The sequence below is a fragment of the Epinephelus lanceolatus genome, chromosome 1 (genome assembly GCF_041903045.1).
Source record: "Epinephelus lanceolatus isolate andai-2023 chromosome 1, ASM4190304v1, whole genome shotgun sequence".
Classification (NCBI taxonomy): domain Eukaryota; kingdom Metazoa; phylum Chordata; class Actinopteri; order Perciformes; family Serranidae; genus Epinephelus; species Epinephelus lanceolatus.
In genome coordinates, this window is record NC_135734.1 from 17,206,961 (window position 1) to 17,223,378 (window position 16,418).

Genomic DNA, 16,418 nt, shown 5'->3' on the forward strand with positions numbered 1-16,418 from the left:
GCGCGAGAAGAAACTGACTTACTCCAGGACCAACTTTGGCCTTTTTTTTGCTATAAACTGATATGACGTCTCAATAAAAAGTAATTTGTATTGAAAAAAAAAAACATAGCTGTATAAAGTTTTTCTGTGTTAAATATCACATGGTTATTCAGAAATAAACATTTCATTAAAAAGAATAAAAAAGAGGAGGAGCGATTTCATGACAGTTACTGATTTGCGCATGCGCATTATCTCCACTCTCCAGTGTTGCAGCGTCAAGTTTGGATAGAGATATTAACACCGGACGTTGTATATTTTTTTCTTCACAATAAAAGCACCGAAGTATGGCCTTTTAGTATAATCGTACGGGAGAGCAAATACGATTTGAGGGGTGTTTGTACGTTTAACCGCACGAAAAGTTAAATAGAGATTAAAGGGAGATGTGTTTCTTATCGTATTATGGTAACCTACAAAGCCAATATATCTTTAAAAAAATGTATTTCATTTTTGTTTTTCCAAATGATGGATTACAAAGGTCCTTTTGAAGGGTACAAGTCTGAATGTTTTTTTGTTTTTTGTTTTTTTTTTAATTTTTGGAGGGCATCTTAAATTGATAAGAATGTAGGACCGGCATATTTAAGCTTTTGCTAGGGTTTTTTTTCCCGGCCGGATCCCCGTAAGGGGGTCTTGGGAACACACCCCTGTGAAATCTCTCTGTGAACAAGCTCTATTTTTATGCATTTTTATGCACTCCGGCATCTTATTTCCCCTGAAAAACTGTTTTTTTTTTTAAATTATATTTTCAATATGAATTATGAATTGTGATGTTAAAAATAGTTGTTAGAAATTATTATTGAGTAAAAACAGAATACTTTGCAACTGCTATAATTAAAATTTAGAGAATTTTGAGGTTCTTGTAGCTACTTGGTTATTTCCATTTTATGTTACCTTGTACTTTTACTCCTTTACTTTATTACTACATCTCAGAGGGAAACCTTGAATATTTTACTCCACAGCATTAATTTGTCTGCTTTAGTTACTTTGGAAACATAGATTGATAATACAAAATATAAGCAACTAATAAATGATTATGTCTAATCATAGATTAAACTATCCAGCAGTATATAAAACATTTAAAATGAGCTCTACCTTTACCAGTTGCAAAGTGATTACCTGTGTGCACTTTAAATGAGTGAGGTTGGACACAGGAAATATTGAGTGTATTTTGATGAATTTTAATGCACCAATTTGCACCTTTCCTGCATCAATTTCAGGTGGAAATGTATTCAGTTTCGTCAAAATGAAACTCCTCTGCTACCTTTCTGTTTTCCTTGTGGGGAAAAAATGGACATGTTAAAATTTTGGGCAACATGTCCCCTGTGCCCCCCACCAAATACATGCCAATGCAAATCTGTCATGAGCAACACTTTGAGTAGCCACATTCTGTGTGTCTTTCAGCAGTGTTTATATTATCTTTCATAGGCCCACATGTTTAATAGTAATTTAAATTTAATTAATTGCCTAAAATCTATCGTTTTCAGTCAATTTGAGATTCAAAAGGGGTTTAGGGGGTCTTTATTTTGAAATATGCAAGCGGAAGTCGAAGTTTCATTGCGGGCATGACGCTGACACTTAGCGTTAGCTAGAAAAATAATGGCCTTACCAAGGTAAATTGCTAGTATGTCGTCTGTATTAAACTTAACATTTAAGAAGTCAATAGAGCGGACTATGTAAACTCTTAGCTCGACATATTTGTCCGCTACAGTGTAGCTTTGTAACATTACTTCACCGGGCATTTCGGTAGCTAACTGACGTTAACGCAGGGCGAGGACAGTGGTAACAGTTGAGCCATGACGCTGGGGAGAACCAGCCGCTATCCTCCTCGGACATGTCCACTTTTACTCGCCATCTTTCTGCTGATTTTGAGTGAGCAGTTGACGAGAGTGGCATCTGAATATGACCCCTACAAAATCCTGGGTGTAGGCAGGAGTGCGAGTCAAGCAGAAATCAAAAGGGCATACAAGACTCTGGCTAAAGAATGGTGAGTGACAGATACACAGAGTCCCCTGAGTCCCCTGGCAGCAGGCCGGTACATTGTGACTGTAACCGGGCAGCCCTGTTCAGTTATCAGGGTCCATCTGACATGTAAACTGGAGCTTGTTGACTTTAATCGTCACATGCTACTGTTACAGCATTTAATCCTGTGTGACCCTGTAGTGATCCATGGTGTCCTGTATTGGCTATTTTAGGCACCCTGACAAGAACAAGGACCCTAAAGCTGAGGACATGTTCATCAAGGTTTCCAAGTCATACGAGGTGGGTGAAAATGCATCAAAACATCATATACTGTTTCATACAACCCCCAGCTGATATTCACTGTGTTTTCTATGTGTCTCACTCTGTTTCACTTTCTGTATCATTGTTTCTGTGCAGTTATAGCAGCACTGTCCTCTCACTTGTGCCTTTCATTTTCTCTTGCACACAGATTCTGTCTAATGAGGAGCGAAGGTCCAACTTTGACCGCTATGGGCAGATGGATGAGAACCAGCCCTTTGGCCAGTCACAGCATCATGGTTTCCGCAGCTTCCACAACAGCTTTTACTTTGATGAATCTTTTTTCCATTTCCCCAGGTACAGGCTGTCAATTAGTTAGGCAATATTTAGAATCAGAAAACACCAGGTTAAACATGTCCTATGAACTCATGCTTGTGAAGACTACATGAGTACTGTCAGCAGTTCTCTGAGGATACAGTAAATACCCTTTTCAAAATCAAAGCACCAGCATGCGTTAGACCAAATCCTTTTTGATGAGGGGAAAAGGTTGCTTTTCTTTCATCTGACAAAACGTTTCTTCTCCAAGTTCTAACAACTATGTTCCTAAGTATTTATTTTCCAGCATGCTGCAGTGTACAGTTCACAGTGAGTGGTGTAGGTTGGGCTCCTCCTTGTGTCTGCTTTTGGTTACTGATAACAACAAAAAGGCAAAACTACCATCATACTAGATCCAAGTTTTTTTAGTTGGAAGCAATTATTGCCCCAGTCCTAGATTTCACTTTGCAAACTTGTACAGTAAAGTTCTGCAGTTTGAAAACATGAAGTTATTTTATACAGCGTAAAATGGACAACAAATTGATTATAGTCCAATCATTTGCTGGCTATAGCTTCTCAAATGCGAGGGTGTGCTTGCTTTTTTCATTTCATACCAGTGTGAATGAAATACATGTTGGATTTTTTTGCCTGTTAGTCAAACAAAATAAGCAATTTAAAGAGTGAAAATTTAAGTAATTTAAAATGAAATAATTAGGAATGCACAATATTGAATTTTTTGCTGATATCCAATATACCGATACATAACAGTTTATTTGGCCGATAACTGATACCAGTATTGATATACACCCACTTTTCCCCCCTTCTATCATCAAGTCGTTTCTGTAGTGGAATTAACATCATATTATGCATGCATACTGTTATCATGATGACCCACCAGCAGATGGAGACATGAAATACAATGCTTTTGAATGTACGTAATATTCATTCATTGTCCAAAATAAGAAAAAGCACGTTGGTCAATTCAAATAGTCCATTTTAAAGCCAATATAGGCCAAAACTGATGACATGTCTATATTATTGTGCGTCCCTAGAAATAATTGTTAGATGCAGACTTGATGCGTTCAGATGTCAGCCTAATATTTTAATCTTGAGACTGAAAGGAGAGAAGGTTGCACTCTTTTTTTTAGATTAACAAACTAAAGGGACCTATTAGTGGAATTTTACTTTTTTTTTGTCCTTTTTTTTTTTTTTTTACTCAACTCAGTGCACAGAGAATTAGAATGATTCAACAAATTGGAGTTATAGACAGTTTACTCTGGGGTCATGTCCTGACAGCCCCTTCCAGGCTCTGTCTATAAAAAGGCTCACTGTCTTGCTTCCAATTCTCCTCCAGGTCCAGGGACTTTGCCGACAGTAAGTACCTGCTTCATCACGCGCAGTTTAACAGTGATGTCCTCCCAGACAGCCACAAGAGGCCGTACCTAATCAAAGTGACCTCTGAGTGGTGCTTTGCATGCATCCACATCGAGCCTGTGTGGAAGGAGACGGTGCAGGAGCTGGAACCACTGGGTAAGTCTGCTGTCACTAGACTCCCATCAGTCCACCCCCGCACACTGTCTAGGATCAGGGTTGGTTTTCCTTAAAGCATCATAACATGAGGTTGATGTTTGCTCAGTTGCAGGCCATTAGGACCAGTGTAATTCCAAAAAAGCCAGTCATTTCATTCATTATTCAGCAGGGTGTATTTGTTCCTCTTGCTTTCCTGGAACAAAGAGTGAAGTCAAGAGAGGAATTCAACCCCATGTCACAATTGTCTGGCACTGGAGATGAATTTAAAGTTGTTGAGTTAATTCTGCTAATTGGAAGTACAGTTCACAGTGCCCTGAAGACCTAGTCTCATTCTTATTCTGTAATAACTAAGTGGCCTGCCCTGGAAAAATATCCTGCATATTTATGCACCCAGTGCTCTTTATGCTGAAGTCACAAGTCATAACCAGTGGAATATTTATTCAGTATCTATGAAAATTGATGTGTCAAGATTTTTAAAAGCTGCAGCCTAAAGTTAGTGTAGCACACAAAGCTATTTTTAGTTTTGTTTGTTATAAACCCTATTGAAAAAATACTCTTGTTGATTTGTAGCTCTAGTTTCAAAGCAGCATTAATTACCCTTTTTGACCACACCGGGGCAGAACACCATGACATGCATAACACCTCCTAATGACAAAGTCAGCTCAGAAACTACAACACTTACATTTGATTGTAGAGGTGTACCTAATAAAGGTGCTGCTGAGTGTATAATTGATTCTTTAGCTGCGACTACAGTGTTAGCTAATTGCTAACTTTGTCGACAATTTGGTGCTGGCAGGTAGCTTACAGTGTGTATCTGTCGAGCTTCAGCACTTTTTTTGCAGAGAACAGCTGCCTTCTGTGGCTGGAAATGAGATCGATTAGAGCAGTGAGAGTGAACCGAAACAGTAAAGTTGCAGATTCTAAAAGCTAAATGCTAAAAAGTTACATAGAGTTGATGGGGACTGAGGAGTTGGGTGATTTTTTTATTTTTTGTCATCATAAGCAACACCTTTCACATTACCACACTGCATCCCTTATCAATACCAGATGTAAATCCTTCTAACAGAAATCCAGTTTAGAGTGAAATCAAAATAAGAAAAGCATTTTCAAAGCAAAGTTTCAAAGCATTTCTCTCTGGTTTTGTGAAAGCCAGCATTGGCTTGTTTTCTCTGCCATTGTGGTATACAGCTCTATGGATACACAGGAGTCTGTGAGACACTAAAAACAGATGTATGCATCTTTTATGAACCATATCCATTAGGCAGTCCCTCACTAATTTCAAAGACTGGAGTAAAAAACCCACAGCTTGGAGTCACTCTTCCTTGAGACTTTCAGTGTCTCTGTTTGGTGAAAGAGAGAATTCACTTTTCACATGTTTGTTGTGTTCATTATTTTACTGCTCAGCTTTCCTACTTAACATCTACTATGATTTTTGCAGGAATATTGGTACATCTTAGACCCATTGAATGTAAAATAACTAAAAGTGTAAAATCAGTTAGTCTAAATCTAGTACGTATTTTCCCTTCATTGTGGGAACACTTGTGTTTTGCTCTACTGTATCAGGTACAATAGCAGTCTATTTTTACTGTTACACCAGGTGTTGGCATTGGCATTGTGGACCTGGGTTATGAGCGGCGCCTGGCCAGCCAGCTGGGAGCTCACCGCGCTCCCTCCATCATTGGGCTGGTGAACGGCAGGGTGACCTTCTTCCATCAGGCTGTGGTACGGGAGCACCTGCGACAGTTCATTGAAGACCTGCTGCCCCAGAAACTGGTGGAAAAGGTAAACACTACTGCTGCATGTGTGTGTCAGTGAAGAATTTTATTTATTTTACAGTTATTACTGATCAAGTGTCATTTTACAAATGGTAAAGTGGTGTGCTGTGATTTAATTTAGCAAGAGTACATGTTTGACCTAGCTGCCATTGTTTCTCCAGATCACAGATAACAACTACTTGGCTTTCCTGGATAGCTGGCGTGCGGAAAACAAGCCCAGTGTTCTCTTGTTTGACCAAGTCCCTGTCATTCCCTTCCTCTATAAAGTAAGCAGTGCATACACATACACACACACACACACACACACACACAGAGGTGTTGCACTAATTATACTAAATGTTACAGTGGAAAACAGAGAGAACTGTTCAGTGTGGCTCTTCAGGCTGGTTAATATTCTGAGCTTTGGTGCTGTTTCTACTGATACAAAAGAGAGCAGATTGATTAGACCCCGACAGCAACTGCAGAGGCATCTGTGGGAACAGCTGTTTCTCATTTACTAATGCATCAATATTTCCTCCTTTGTTACACAGACTTTACCCGATTAACCTATCACAGTCAGATGCACAGGCAATATTGTTTTAATAGCTCAGTGTCAATAAATGTGTTTAATAGAAACAGAGGGAGAATAATTCAGGGCCACTTATGGGAACACAGTTTCAATATCTGAGTTAAAACTACACAGTCATGAGTATATATAGAAGCAGCTCTCAGTCTGTTCTGACCTCTCCTCTTTTTTTACACCTTCTCTTATGTATTTTAATGTGTATATTTTCAAGGCTCTCATCTTCCCACTCCACTCTCCAGTTAACAGCATTTGCCTTCAGAAACTATGTGCGTTTTGGCTACGTGGACCAGGGGGACACGCGCAACACTCGGCTACTGCGGCAGTTCAACATTAACACATACGCCCCCACCATGCTGCTGTTCAAGGAGGACACAGAAAAGCCAGTTGACATCATCCAGGTATAAAAATAAAGTTTGAAACAAGAATCCACATAATTGTTAATAATTAATTCTTAAATTAAGGAATTAGGTTACCAAATTTCACTTCTGATTTACTCAGACATTTCTTCCTTGCTGCCCTTCACATCTTCTGCACTCTCTCTCTTTCAGGCCAGAGGGATGAAGCGACAGATCATGGATGAGTTCGTCTCCAACAACAAGTTCCTGCAGGTGCCACGGCTGGTCAACCAGCAGCTTTTTGATGAGCTGTGCCCTGTCAAGCAGTTCCACCGACGGAGGAAGTAAGACATTTTATGAGCAGAGTGCTCAGCATCTGGTCCTTTACTGAATATCTCTTCTTAAATTGACCACTTGTGTTATAAGACTTGATCAAAGCAGGCATCTCTGTACTGCTGAACTGATGTAGAAAGAAAAAGAATATAAGCTAAGCCCCAATTTGACTTTAACATTCCATGGCCTCTGTAAGAAGCTTAAATCCAAACAAAATAGTAGGACAGGCATCACAGTGGTTGTCACTGTGAAATGAAATATTGTGTGACTGTGATTGGTCCGCAGGTACTGTGTGCTGCTGATCACTGGGGAGGACCAAGCCTTTCTCCCAGGCAATAAGGCCTTCCTGGACTTTGCATCGGTTAACAAAAAAGACGTGCTGCGGTTTGCATACGTCTACCAGCGTCAGCAGCAGCCTCTCTGTCAGGCACTTCTCCACAATCAGGCTGCACTCTCACCTCAGGTCAGTGACAGAAATGCAGTGTACACACATGCATCATTATTATTATTATTCTCCTATTGTATGCAAACTCACTGACATGCTCCTAAAATCAAATGTATGACACAAATGAACCCATCTGAAGAAAAAAAAAGGGCATTGGTTGCATTTGGAAAAAAGTGGAAAAAAGTGTGGGGGAAATCATTAAATCTATGCAAGAACAACACATTATGGTGTAAGATCAATGTATTTGTTGAACAGGTCATAAGATAAATCAAGTACTCCAGTTTGATACATTTTTTGATGATTCACTTATGTAATTTTTTTCCAAAAAAAACCTCAAACTAATGACTCAGTTGATAAAGTCTGAAACATTTCAGCTATTGAGATACTTTAAGTCATAAGTCATTATAAAATGCTTTATTTTGTGTTATTATCACTGTTATAGTGCATTATAAATATTTTAAGTGTTTAGAACTGTAATTTTATGGTGCTACTAAGAGATTATGTTTATAATGCATTATAGACATAGGTGTCATTGAAAGTGTTCTAAAAAATAGTGAACAGTCATTGCAGTATAAATTAATATTGAAGACAATGTGCACTTGCTGGAAAAAATTATATTTAGACCATACAGAATTTGATATGTGTCAGATTACCGATATGTCATCCTGAGACTCTGCATAGCCTCAATTTACAGTACAAGTGTTTTTTAACACTGCTGACAGGTGGTGATTCTCGAGAGGCGGAGCCATGCTGGTAAGGTCTTATACCGCTCTGTGAGTGGCGGCTGGAACGGCAGTGAAGAAGATAAGTACCGTCTCCATGAACAGCTGGAGCTCCTTCAGAAAGACCCCACCTATCTGACTTCAGACGCAACCCTGCCAGAACTCAACAACGAGATGGCCCCCGTAAGACGCCGCAGACACACACGCTCACCTTAATTTGAGACCAGGGTGAAACATTTAACTGCATGTCATTGTTTTTCCTTTTCAACCTCCCCAGATTTTTATTATTCAGTGGATGAATGCCGCCTATGATTACATCCTGCAAATATATGATGACCTTCTCTACTCCAACTGGTAAGATGACACTCACACAGAGAGCCTGCAGCATTTATTGCAAACAAGGCAAAGACAGACAGGGTGGCGTACTTTTTGAAATTTATCGGAAGCTGAGTCATGCTTCGGCAACAAAATGTAGCCATAATTACCTGGTTCAGGCTCTGTATGTAGTGTGTTCCTTCATAGCTGTTATGCACCCCTTCAGAAATGTAGCCATATGTAGAGGTTACAGGGAGACTGTAAGGAGTGTTATTGGTTTATATGGGCTGCTGTGTGTTTTCTCCTACGTGTCTCAGTAATAAACATTTTCTGTCCTCAAGGCGAGAGATGATGCCCATCCTGTCGTTGATCTTCTCAGCCCTCTTCATTCTGTTTGGCACCGTCATCATTCAGGCCTTCAGGTGAGTGTGCCATGATCCCTTTGCCGTCTGCAATGTTGTAATCATGTGTCGAAACATTTGACTTGAAATTACTTTGATTAAAAATGACATACTTAATGATACTTAATGATAACTGGATCTACAATAGAAATGTGTTATTTACTACATGATTATTCCTGGTTTTAGTACTGGCTGGATTCAGAACTATTGGTGTCCACACTGATGATTTCCATTTTTCACGGTGCATTTTCAGTGAGCCAGGTGAGAGCAAACCCCGCAAACCAAAGCCAAAGGAGCCGCCACAGCCTGAGGACGATGCATCAAGCAGAGCCAGTACTTCCAGGTAATGTAGTGAAATGAGGTGAACATATGATGGATGCAGAATACAGCAAGTCGATCTTCGGCAGCCTACTTCATTTACAGCGTGAGCCACAACAGCAGAGAACAGGAAAATAAGGACACCAGAGAACAGTGTTTCCTAATTTTTCACACAGGCTGCCTGAGTGATGGTTTTTAAAACTTATTTTGCAGTTGAATGGCTGTTTATCCAACTGGCAGGACCACGGGGGGTTCGCGGTTTGCTAACTTAAGCACGTCCTTGAGTTGTCAAAGCAGCCCCCATAGCGCCGCAAGAAATGTTCACATTAATAATGAAACATGACTCAGCAGTATAGTGTTAATAAATTTGTATTTTCTGTCATGTGGCCAAGTGTACACAGTTATCTGCAGCAGGCTAATTTACAGTGTGTTGCTGTGATGATCAGGTTTAAAGTTTTATATCACATCTTTGCTTTACTTTTGCTCTAGCCAATAGAGCAATACATAATGTCATGGAGATGACTATTGGTGCTTTCACAAAATATTTACACAATGAGATTTTTGATAAATAATGATCAGTAATATGGATCTCATGTCTAAGTGGGTAGAAGCAAAACATTTAACTGCCAGAGAAGTTTTGAAAATTGCATCACTTTACTTTAATGTAGCCTTTAAAACCAGGAAAAGACAACACCGACGATATTAAGATATCAAACATCTATAGTTTCCGTGTTTCTTTTCCCTCCCTCTAACTTTTCCTCCCTTTCTAACTGACCCATGCAGCCGCCCTCCAAAGAAGGACTTTGTGGAAGTGACGGAGCTGACAGACATCACTTACATCAGCAACCTGGTCAAGCTGAGGCCTGGTCACATCAACGTCGTACTGGTGCTCACTAACGCCTCCAAGAATGCCCTGCTCAGGAAATTTGCCAAGGAGGTTTTTTCTTTCTCTGGGTAAGTCTCAGTGCTGCCGAACATTTAGTTTATTTGTACATATTATAAAGAAAGTGGCCTCATGAATACAGACTATCCAAACACTGTTTACTGGTTTCTGTTTGATACATTTTGAGACTGGCTGAGCTTGTTAAAACCAAAGCTTGGTCCACTTAATAATCCTAAACTCCTCCATCACTACAGGACTCAGACACTCCACTTCTCCTTCCTCAATGCTGATAAGCACCGCCACTGGATGCCGTCACTCCTTCGCTCATCCTCTGGGAGCGAGGGCTATGTGGACGAGGATGAGGAGTCTCCAGACTACTCAGGCCACGTCCTGGCACTCAACGGCTACAAGAAATACTTTTGCCTCTTTAGACCCGTCTTCACAGGGGATGATCCCAATGACTCCTCATCTGAGACCTCATTCTCCTCTGACAGCAGGAGAAAGTCCCGGTCCAGGTCCAGATCCAGCTCCCACTCTCGATCCAGGTCCCACTCCAGGGAGGACGGGCCTGGAAGCAGGAGGGGCTCCAGTAGGGCCACCAGCATAGAAGTCCACCACAAGCTTGACAGGTTGGGACTGTGGATGGAGAGGCTGATGGAGGGCACCCTGCCCAGATTACAGGTCCCTGCGTGGCCCTCTCTCGATGAAGCCACTAACTCCTCCGCAGAGAGCTGAGGTCACAAATGGTGAACGGTAGCGGATGTGCTTTTTGGTTTTGCCTCCTAATTAAGTTCTTAAGCAAGAAACCTGCAGGGCAGTGTTGCAGTTTTCGAGTCATTATTTAAATTCTCTTTTGCAGAGGTAGGTTGCCGCACTGAACTGTTGCAAACCTGTTTACAGAATGTCTTATTTTACCTGGAGTTGTGTGCTACCACAAACCTTTAAACTGTGCGTATTGAGGCAAAGATAAAGTCTGCGCTGCATGATGCTGCTTCATGCCTTCTGTGTAAAGACAGAAGACAGAAAAGGGGAGAGACTATATAGTAAAACAACAAAAGTTGCGGTACAGACATACACAGTCAATCTTAACACACACAGCACAGGCGGAGATGAAGGTGGTGTACCGTCCCTTTTTATCACTCATTAACAGCCAATAAGCATTATGGTACAGACGTTAGCTGCAGCTAGCTGTGTGTGTTATAGATTAACTCCAGTTTCTTTTTAACTGTACATTCATTAGGTGACGTGAGGTCATACAGCTCAGAGAAAGCGCAGTTGTTTTGCTCTACCCAAGTATGAACCACCAAGAGCCTCTAACATTAGCTTTGACCTGGAACTGATCTTTACCACTGGCAGCCCTCTATCATCCCTCTGTCATGAGTTTTTACTTTTGGCCGTATGTGGAAAAAGGTTATTACAAAAAAGGCTTGAAAACTGAGCCTGATGCACTGACTTTATAGATAAATTATTATTATTATTGTTATTATTTAACTTTTAGGACCCTTCAGGTGAACGTAATGTTTGACCTTTGTTTGCTGTTATAGATATGACACAACCTTTTTGATTCCAGGCATTAAGACATAGACAATTTCACAGCATTTTAGGCAGCAATAATCAGCATAGTCACATAACAACATTAACATTTCGCAATGTTTTTTAAATGATTAACGATTGAACAGGATCATCACCAGGATCATTATGTTTTCCTGTTCAGACAAAGTTGCCATGTCTTGCTGCTGTTTTCTTTAGGGGTTTAACATTAACTATGCTACCAGCCACGTTTGAACTCTGATAAAGTGAAATATCATTTTGGGTCAGTGGCACCCAAAGTTTTTCCGTCTGCCTTTTTTGTTTTTATATTTACTGTTTATCCAGGGCTGGTTTTGCTTATTTAAGTTTTGTCAATTGTCTGAATCAGGGGGAAAAGATAAATCCTACCACATTATACTTGCCCTTTTAAAGCCTGTGCCCTTAAACCACTGTAAATGTCAATGCATGGAATACGTAGACCTAAAAATCACTAATAAATGTTTAGTGAATTTGCACTGGCATCAAAAATGCTTCACCCCGTCTCTGTCCTCCTTTTACTTTGTAAACGAATAATTTGCTGCTCAACAAATAATATTTGCAGTACACTGTAACTTGTAATCATTATTTTCTTTCTTGTATGTCCATGTGTGTCTATATCCAACTGTGAGAAATGACATATAAATTATTAAAAGAAACTCCTTTTAAAACAGTTTATTTATTAAAATATGTGGATACGATACACCATTTTCCATCATGCTTCTTTAAAGTAAAGATTTCTATCTACAACAATACAGCATCCAGTGGTGGAATGTACTTCAGTACAGATTCAAGGTACTTGCACTTTGCTTGAGTATTTCCATTTTATGCAGCCTTATACTTCTACTCCACTACATGTCAGAGGGAAATATTGTACTTTTTACAGCACTACATTTGCCTGACAGCTTTTTAGATTACAGTTTGTCATACCTTTACTGTCCAGTGAAAACCATGTTTCTCCAAATCTCCAAGTTTTCCTTTATGTGTTGAGAAAATTCTAGTACTTCTTAAGCTAAATTAACTATTTAAAACCCTCTTGGTTGGGCAAACTTTACGTGGTTCTCACAGGACAGCAAAGCTACAAACATTAAACATCTACAGTCAGTTGCAACACACACACATTAATGCAGCAGTTATATTAATCTAAAATGTCATGTAGTAGTGAAACACTAACGGAACATTTTACAATCAATACTTTTGATGCTTCAAGTACATTTTGCCATTTTGCTGATAATACTTACATACAGTACTTTTACTTGAGTAAGGTTTGAATACAGGACTTCTACTTGTAGTGACGTATTTTCACAGTGTGCTTAGGTTATAGAACTTAAACATAAGTAAATTATATGAAAACTTCTTCCACCACTGATTAATGGATCACTAATTAAAGCACAGTGAATTTTCCAGCAAATAGTTTGTCAATTACCCTCATGTTGTGTTTATTAATATTACAGATACACAGAGTAAATTTAAATATGACATTGTTTACAATCAGCGGATAAAAGAGTAAATATTTACCATAAATAGAATGACTGCTAAACGTAAATACATTTTCAGCAGCATGTGCGTTTTACACAGTACATGTCAGGGTGGTTCACAGAAGCCACTCGTGTGTGTTTGGTGTCAGAATCCAGGGTCAGTACTCAGGAGAGATTTCAAACACTTTCTTCATGGACAGCTCTTCGGGGCCGAAGGAGACGGGCAGCAGCTCGTCCACAGTCATCTTCAGGTACGAGCCGTCTGGCTTTGACAGGTACACATCCCAGTTTGAGCCAAACTGCAAGGGAAATGACATGAAAAGGAAATTATGCAAGTGGTCAAGTCCTCTTGTAAAGCTTCCCTTATTAATGATTTTTCAGAGTGGTCCTGACAATGAACGGTTAGAAGGAGAGATATTGCATGCATTGATATGAATAAAAGATTTGGGAAGGGTCCAGTCACTGGACATTTTCAGGGGCCCAACCTTTCCTGTGAGTGCGCCTGATCACACACTACAAATTTGAGCAACTGCACCAAATCAATAGACAAGCAGAGATCATACCTCTCTTATGAACTGCCTGCAGCCACCACACGGGGAGATGAACTGGTCATTCAGGTCACTGCAAGGAACATAACAGGAAGAATGTGGTTGAGAATCGAAACAGAGGAAATGTATTTATGTTGAACACAAAGACCTTAAGGCCTCTGTTTAATATTTGGAAGTGATAAAAGTATCTCACAGTGACGCTTTAATAATGAATCTAATCATACTACAGGTTCCTTGGCTCTCTTAAACTTTCCCCACTATCTTCCAAAGAATATTTACTATAAATCTTCATATTTCTATTAGTGTTGTTCTGTTCTATACAGTGTTCTCTCAAGGGTAATATAGACACCATCACAAGCTATTAAATCAGGCTTCTGCTTATTTAGTTGCAGCCATGGGTAGATTACTGAACAGGTCTATCAGGCTCAAACTCCAGGGTCCCAGGAGCTCAGGAAGCCCATACAGCTAAAAGAAAATACATTGCATAAGGTAAAACTATTTATGATTAATAAAGTCTTACTGTGTTTGCTATATGTGACACCATAGTTTGCTGTTTTGTAGGCTTTGTTTCTGTAAATATTACAGCTTAAATTGATCTCGTATTGGTTGAGAGTGGTGTATTTTGTTGATGTGCTGTTGACTTTAATTGAGTTTACCTGTGCTGTAAATTGTTGAAATACAGGCTAATTTATTTTTAATAAATTAAAAATAAGACATGATAGACTTTGGTTGTGTGTAGTAAGCGAGGATGGATTGCTCAACAAGCTTACTGGGCATGGGCCCAGGGGCCCAGGCACCCAGAAGGTCATGGGGCCCTTAGCTTTCACCAGCAAATGTCAAATAAACAGATAACAACAAGGAAGACACACTGAAACCACAAAAAGACACAACGAAACTGCGAAAAGACACAAAACAACCACAAGGAGACACAAAGTCACAGAAAACAAAGCATATTGACTACAAAGAGTCGTAAAACCACCACAATTTGTGTGTCTTGCTCTTATGTAGGAGAACTGGCAGGGCCCTTTGCATATCTGTGCCCAGGGGACCATTGTGAGATAATGCGCCCAGTAGTAGTGGACAAAGTATGATGAGGTTTCATTATATCCAAAAGGAAACTGAGCAAAAGTGAAGTGAGTCATGGTTTGCTATTAGAGGAATGAGGAGTGACAGGAAGGACAGAGAACATTACGTACACATGGACATTACCTGGCAATTGCAATAGCCTTGAAGCTCCGGTAGCCTTCGGACACTGCCTTTGAGATAGCAGTCCTCTCAGCACATAGACCCAGGTTGTAACATGCATTCTCCACATTGCAACCTGCCGGGGACATCAGATATTTTAAGTGCTTTCGCTTCACTGAAATACAACTGACAAATTAGAGAGAAGAAAAAAAAAAACACTGCAGTTACAAAAAGAGGCCTTTCTGCCATCAAAGGGGGGCTGTCTGTTTACTTCTCCTCTCCTGGTCAAATAGTTACTCAGGGGTCTTTGCACTCACCTCTGTTTGCCAGCTACTTGCCCCCCCCCACACACGTGTCTCACTAAGCTTTGTACAGTCCGGCACATGAGCAGGAGGGTTCCGTCTATGTTGACAATGATTTGACATCCCTGTCTGTGTTTACAGCGCTGTTGATGTAACTAGAGGTTACATAAGCTCATGGGAAAGTTAAGATTTGTTGACGCTAAGAAATGTGATTCTTTTTAAACAATTGTAATAAAAAAAGACTTCTCCCCGAGAGGATTTAATGGAGTCCAGTCATTTCAACTGCCTGTTGTCAAGTAATCATTAACACAGTGCAGTGAAATGAAACTGCAATCAAGTAAATGATCAATTTCCTTGTTTTTTTAGAGAAAATTTTAACTACCTCCTTCTTCACCACGTCAAAAAATGTTAAGCAACAGCGAGAAGACCCAAGTTGCATAATGCTGTGGCTCTCATTTGTTCCCTGCTTGCATTAAGCTTTTGCAATGCTTCCTTTCAGATGTAGCCTGTGTGATTTATTTAATGGCAAATAAGTTGATAGATTAGATTTAGGGAAACACTTAAATGCCAAATATTTACTCTAATCAAACAACCCAAAGGCAAAATTTTACTTGTATCTTACCTGTAAACACACAGTTGTCGAGGGTCAAGAGAGCCGCTCCCACTCTGAATTTGCTGTAAGGACAGTAGGCTTGCTGTTTTGCCTTCTGAGACTGGAGGATCAGCCTCTTGACTGTTTCCTGGGACAAGTCTCTGGAGCCATGGTCCTTAATATGCATTACCCCCCTGCTGAAGTTGACTTGGTCCATGGTTGCTCTTGGGGTTTGTGAGGTTGTTTTTGAGTCAGTGAATGAGTCTATTGTGGCTCAGCTTTAAAAGGGAAGGGGACAGAGGGAAGGAGGAGAGGGAGCAGTCACAGCCAATCACCAGCTGGAATGCCAACATGCTGTCATGAGGCAGTGAGAGGGGGTTTTGTTTTTGTTGCCATTATTCAGTTTGTGTGGACGTGACATATATATAGGAAGTTCAGACAGGATGATGTGACTCACCTATATGACTAAAGTTTGCGCAAGAGAATTTCCATAATTTGTGTGGTTCATGATCTACTGCACGTTTCAGTGTGATAGTTGGCCAATAAGAGAGGAGACA

The 16,418-nt window shown here is 40.1% G+C and overlaps 2 protein-coding genes across 2 annotated transcripts; one reads left to right on the forward strand and one right to left on the reverse strand.

Annotated features, from left to right (window-relative positions):
• The first annotated feature begins 1,584 nt into the window (after positions 1–1,584).
• Positions 1,585–12,233, forward strand: LOC117256358 (dnaJ homolog subfamily C member 16). Its single transcript, XM_033625722.2, has 15 exons — positions 1,585–2,020; positions 2,229–2,295; positions 2,465–2,610; positions 3,923–4,098; positions 5,696–5,880; positions 6,035–6,139; positions 6,678–6,836; positions 6,987–7,117; positions 7,392–7,569; positions 8,274–8,456; positions 8,551–8,627; positions 8,930–9,010; positions 9,243–9,332; positions 10,091–10,261; positions 10,445–12,233. Exons 1-15 carry the CDS (start codon positions 1,830–1,832, stop codon positions 10,923–10,925), a joined length of 2,421 nt encoding a protein of 806 aa, XP_033481613.1. The 5' UTR covers positions 1,585–1,829; the 3' UTR covers positions 10,926–12,233.
• A 183-nt stretch (positions 12,234–12,416) lies between these two features.
• cdab (cytidine deaminase b) lies at positions 12,417–16,141 on the reverse strand. Its single transcript, XM_033625727.2, has 4 exons — positions 15,892–16,141; positions 14,992–15,103; positions 13,798–13,855; positions 12,417–13,533 (listed from the first exon to the last, which is right to left on the reverse strand). The coding sequence occupies exons 1-4, from the start codon at positions 16,076–16,078 to the stop codon at positions 13,393–13,395; spliced, it is 498 nt and encodes a 165-aa protein (XP_033481618.1). The 5' UTR covers positions 16,079–16,141; the 3' UTR covers positions 12,417–13,392.
• Positions 16,142–16,418: the final 277 nt, after the last annotated feature.

Coding starts and splice junctions, on each gene's coding strand:
- LOC117256358 (XM_033625722.2), top strand. CDS start 1,830: ATGACGCTGGGGAGAACCAGCCGCTATCCTCCTCGGACATGTCCACTT. Junction 2,611..3,922: donor TCTTTTTTCCATTTCCCCAG/GTACAGGCTGTC, acceptor ATTCTCCTCCAG/GTCCAGGGACTTTGCCGACA. Junction 10,262..10,444: donor GAGGTTTTTTCTTTCTCTGG/GTAAGTCTCAGT, acceptor CCATCACTACAG/GACTCAGACACTCCACTTCT.
- cdab (XM_033625727.2), bottom strand. CDS start 16,078: ATGGACCAAGTCAACTTCAGCAGGGGGGTAATGCATATTAAGGACCAT. Junction 15,104..15,891: donor CGACAACTGTGTGTTTACAG/GTAAGATACAAG, acceptor TGTCCCCGGCAG/GTTGCAATGTGGAGAATGCA. Junction 13,534..13,797: donor GCAGGCAGTTCATAAGAGAG/GTATGATCTCTG, acceptor TTTCCCTTGCAG/TTTGGCTCAAACTGGGATGT.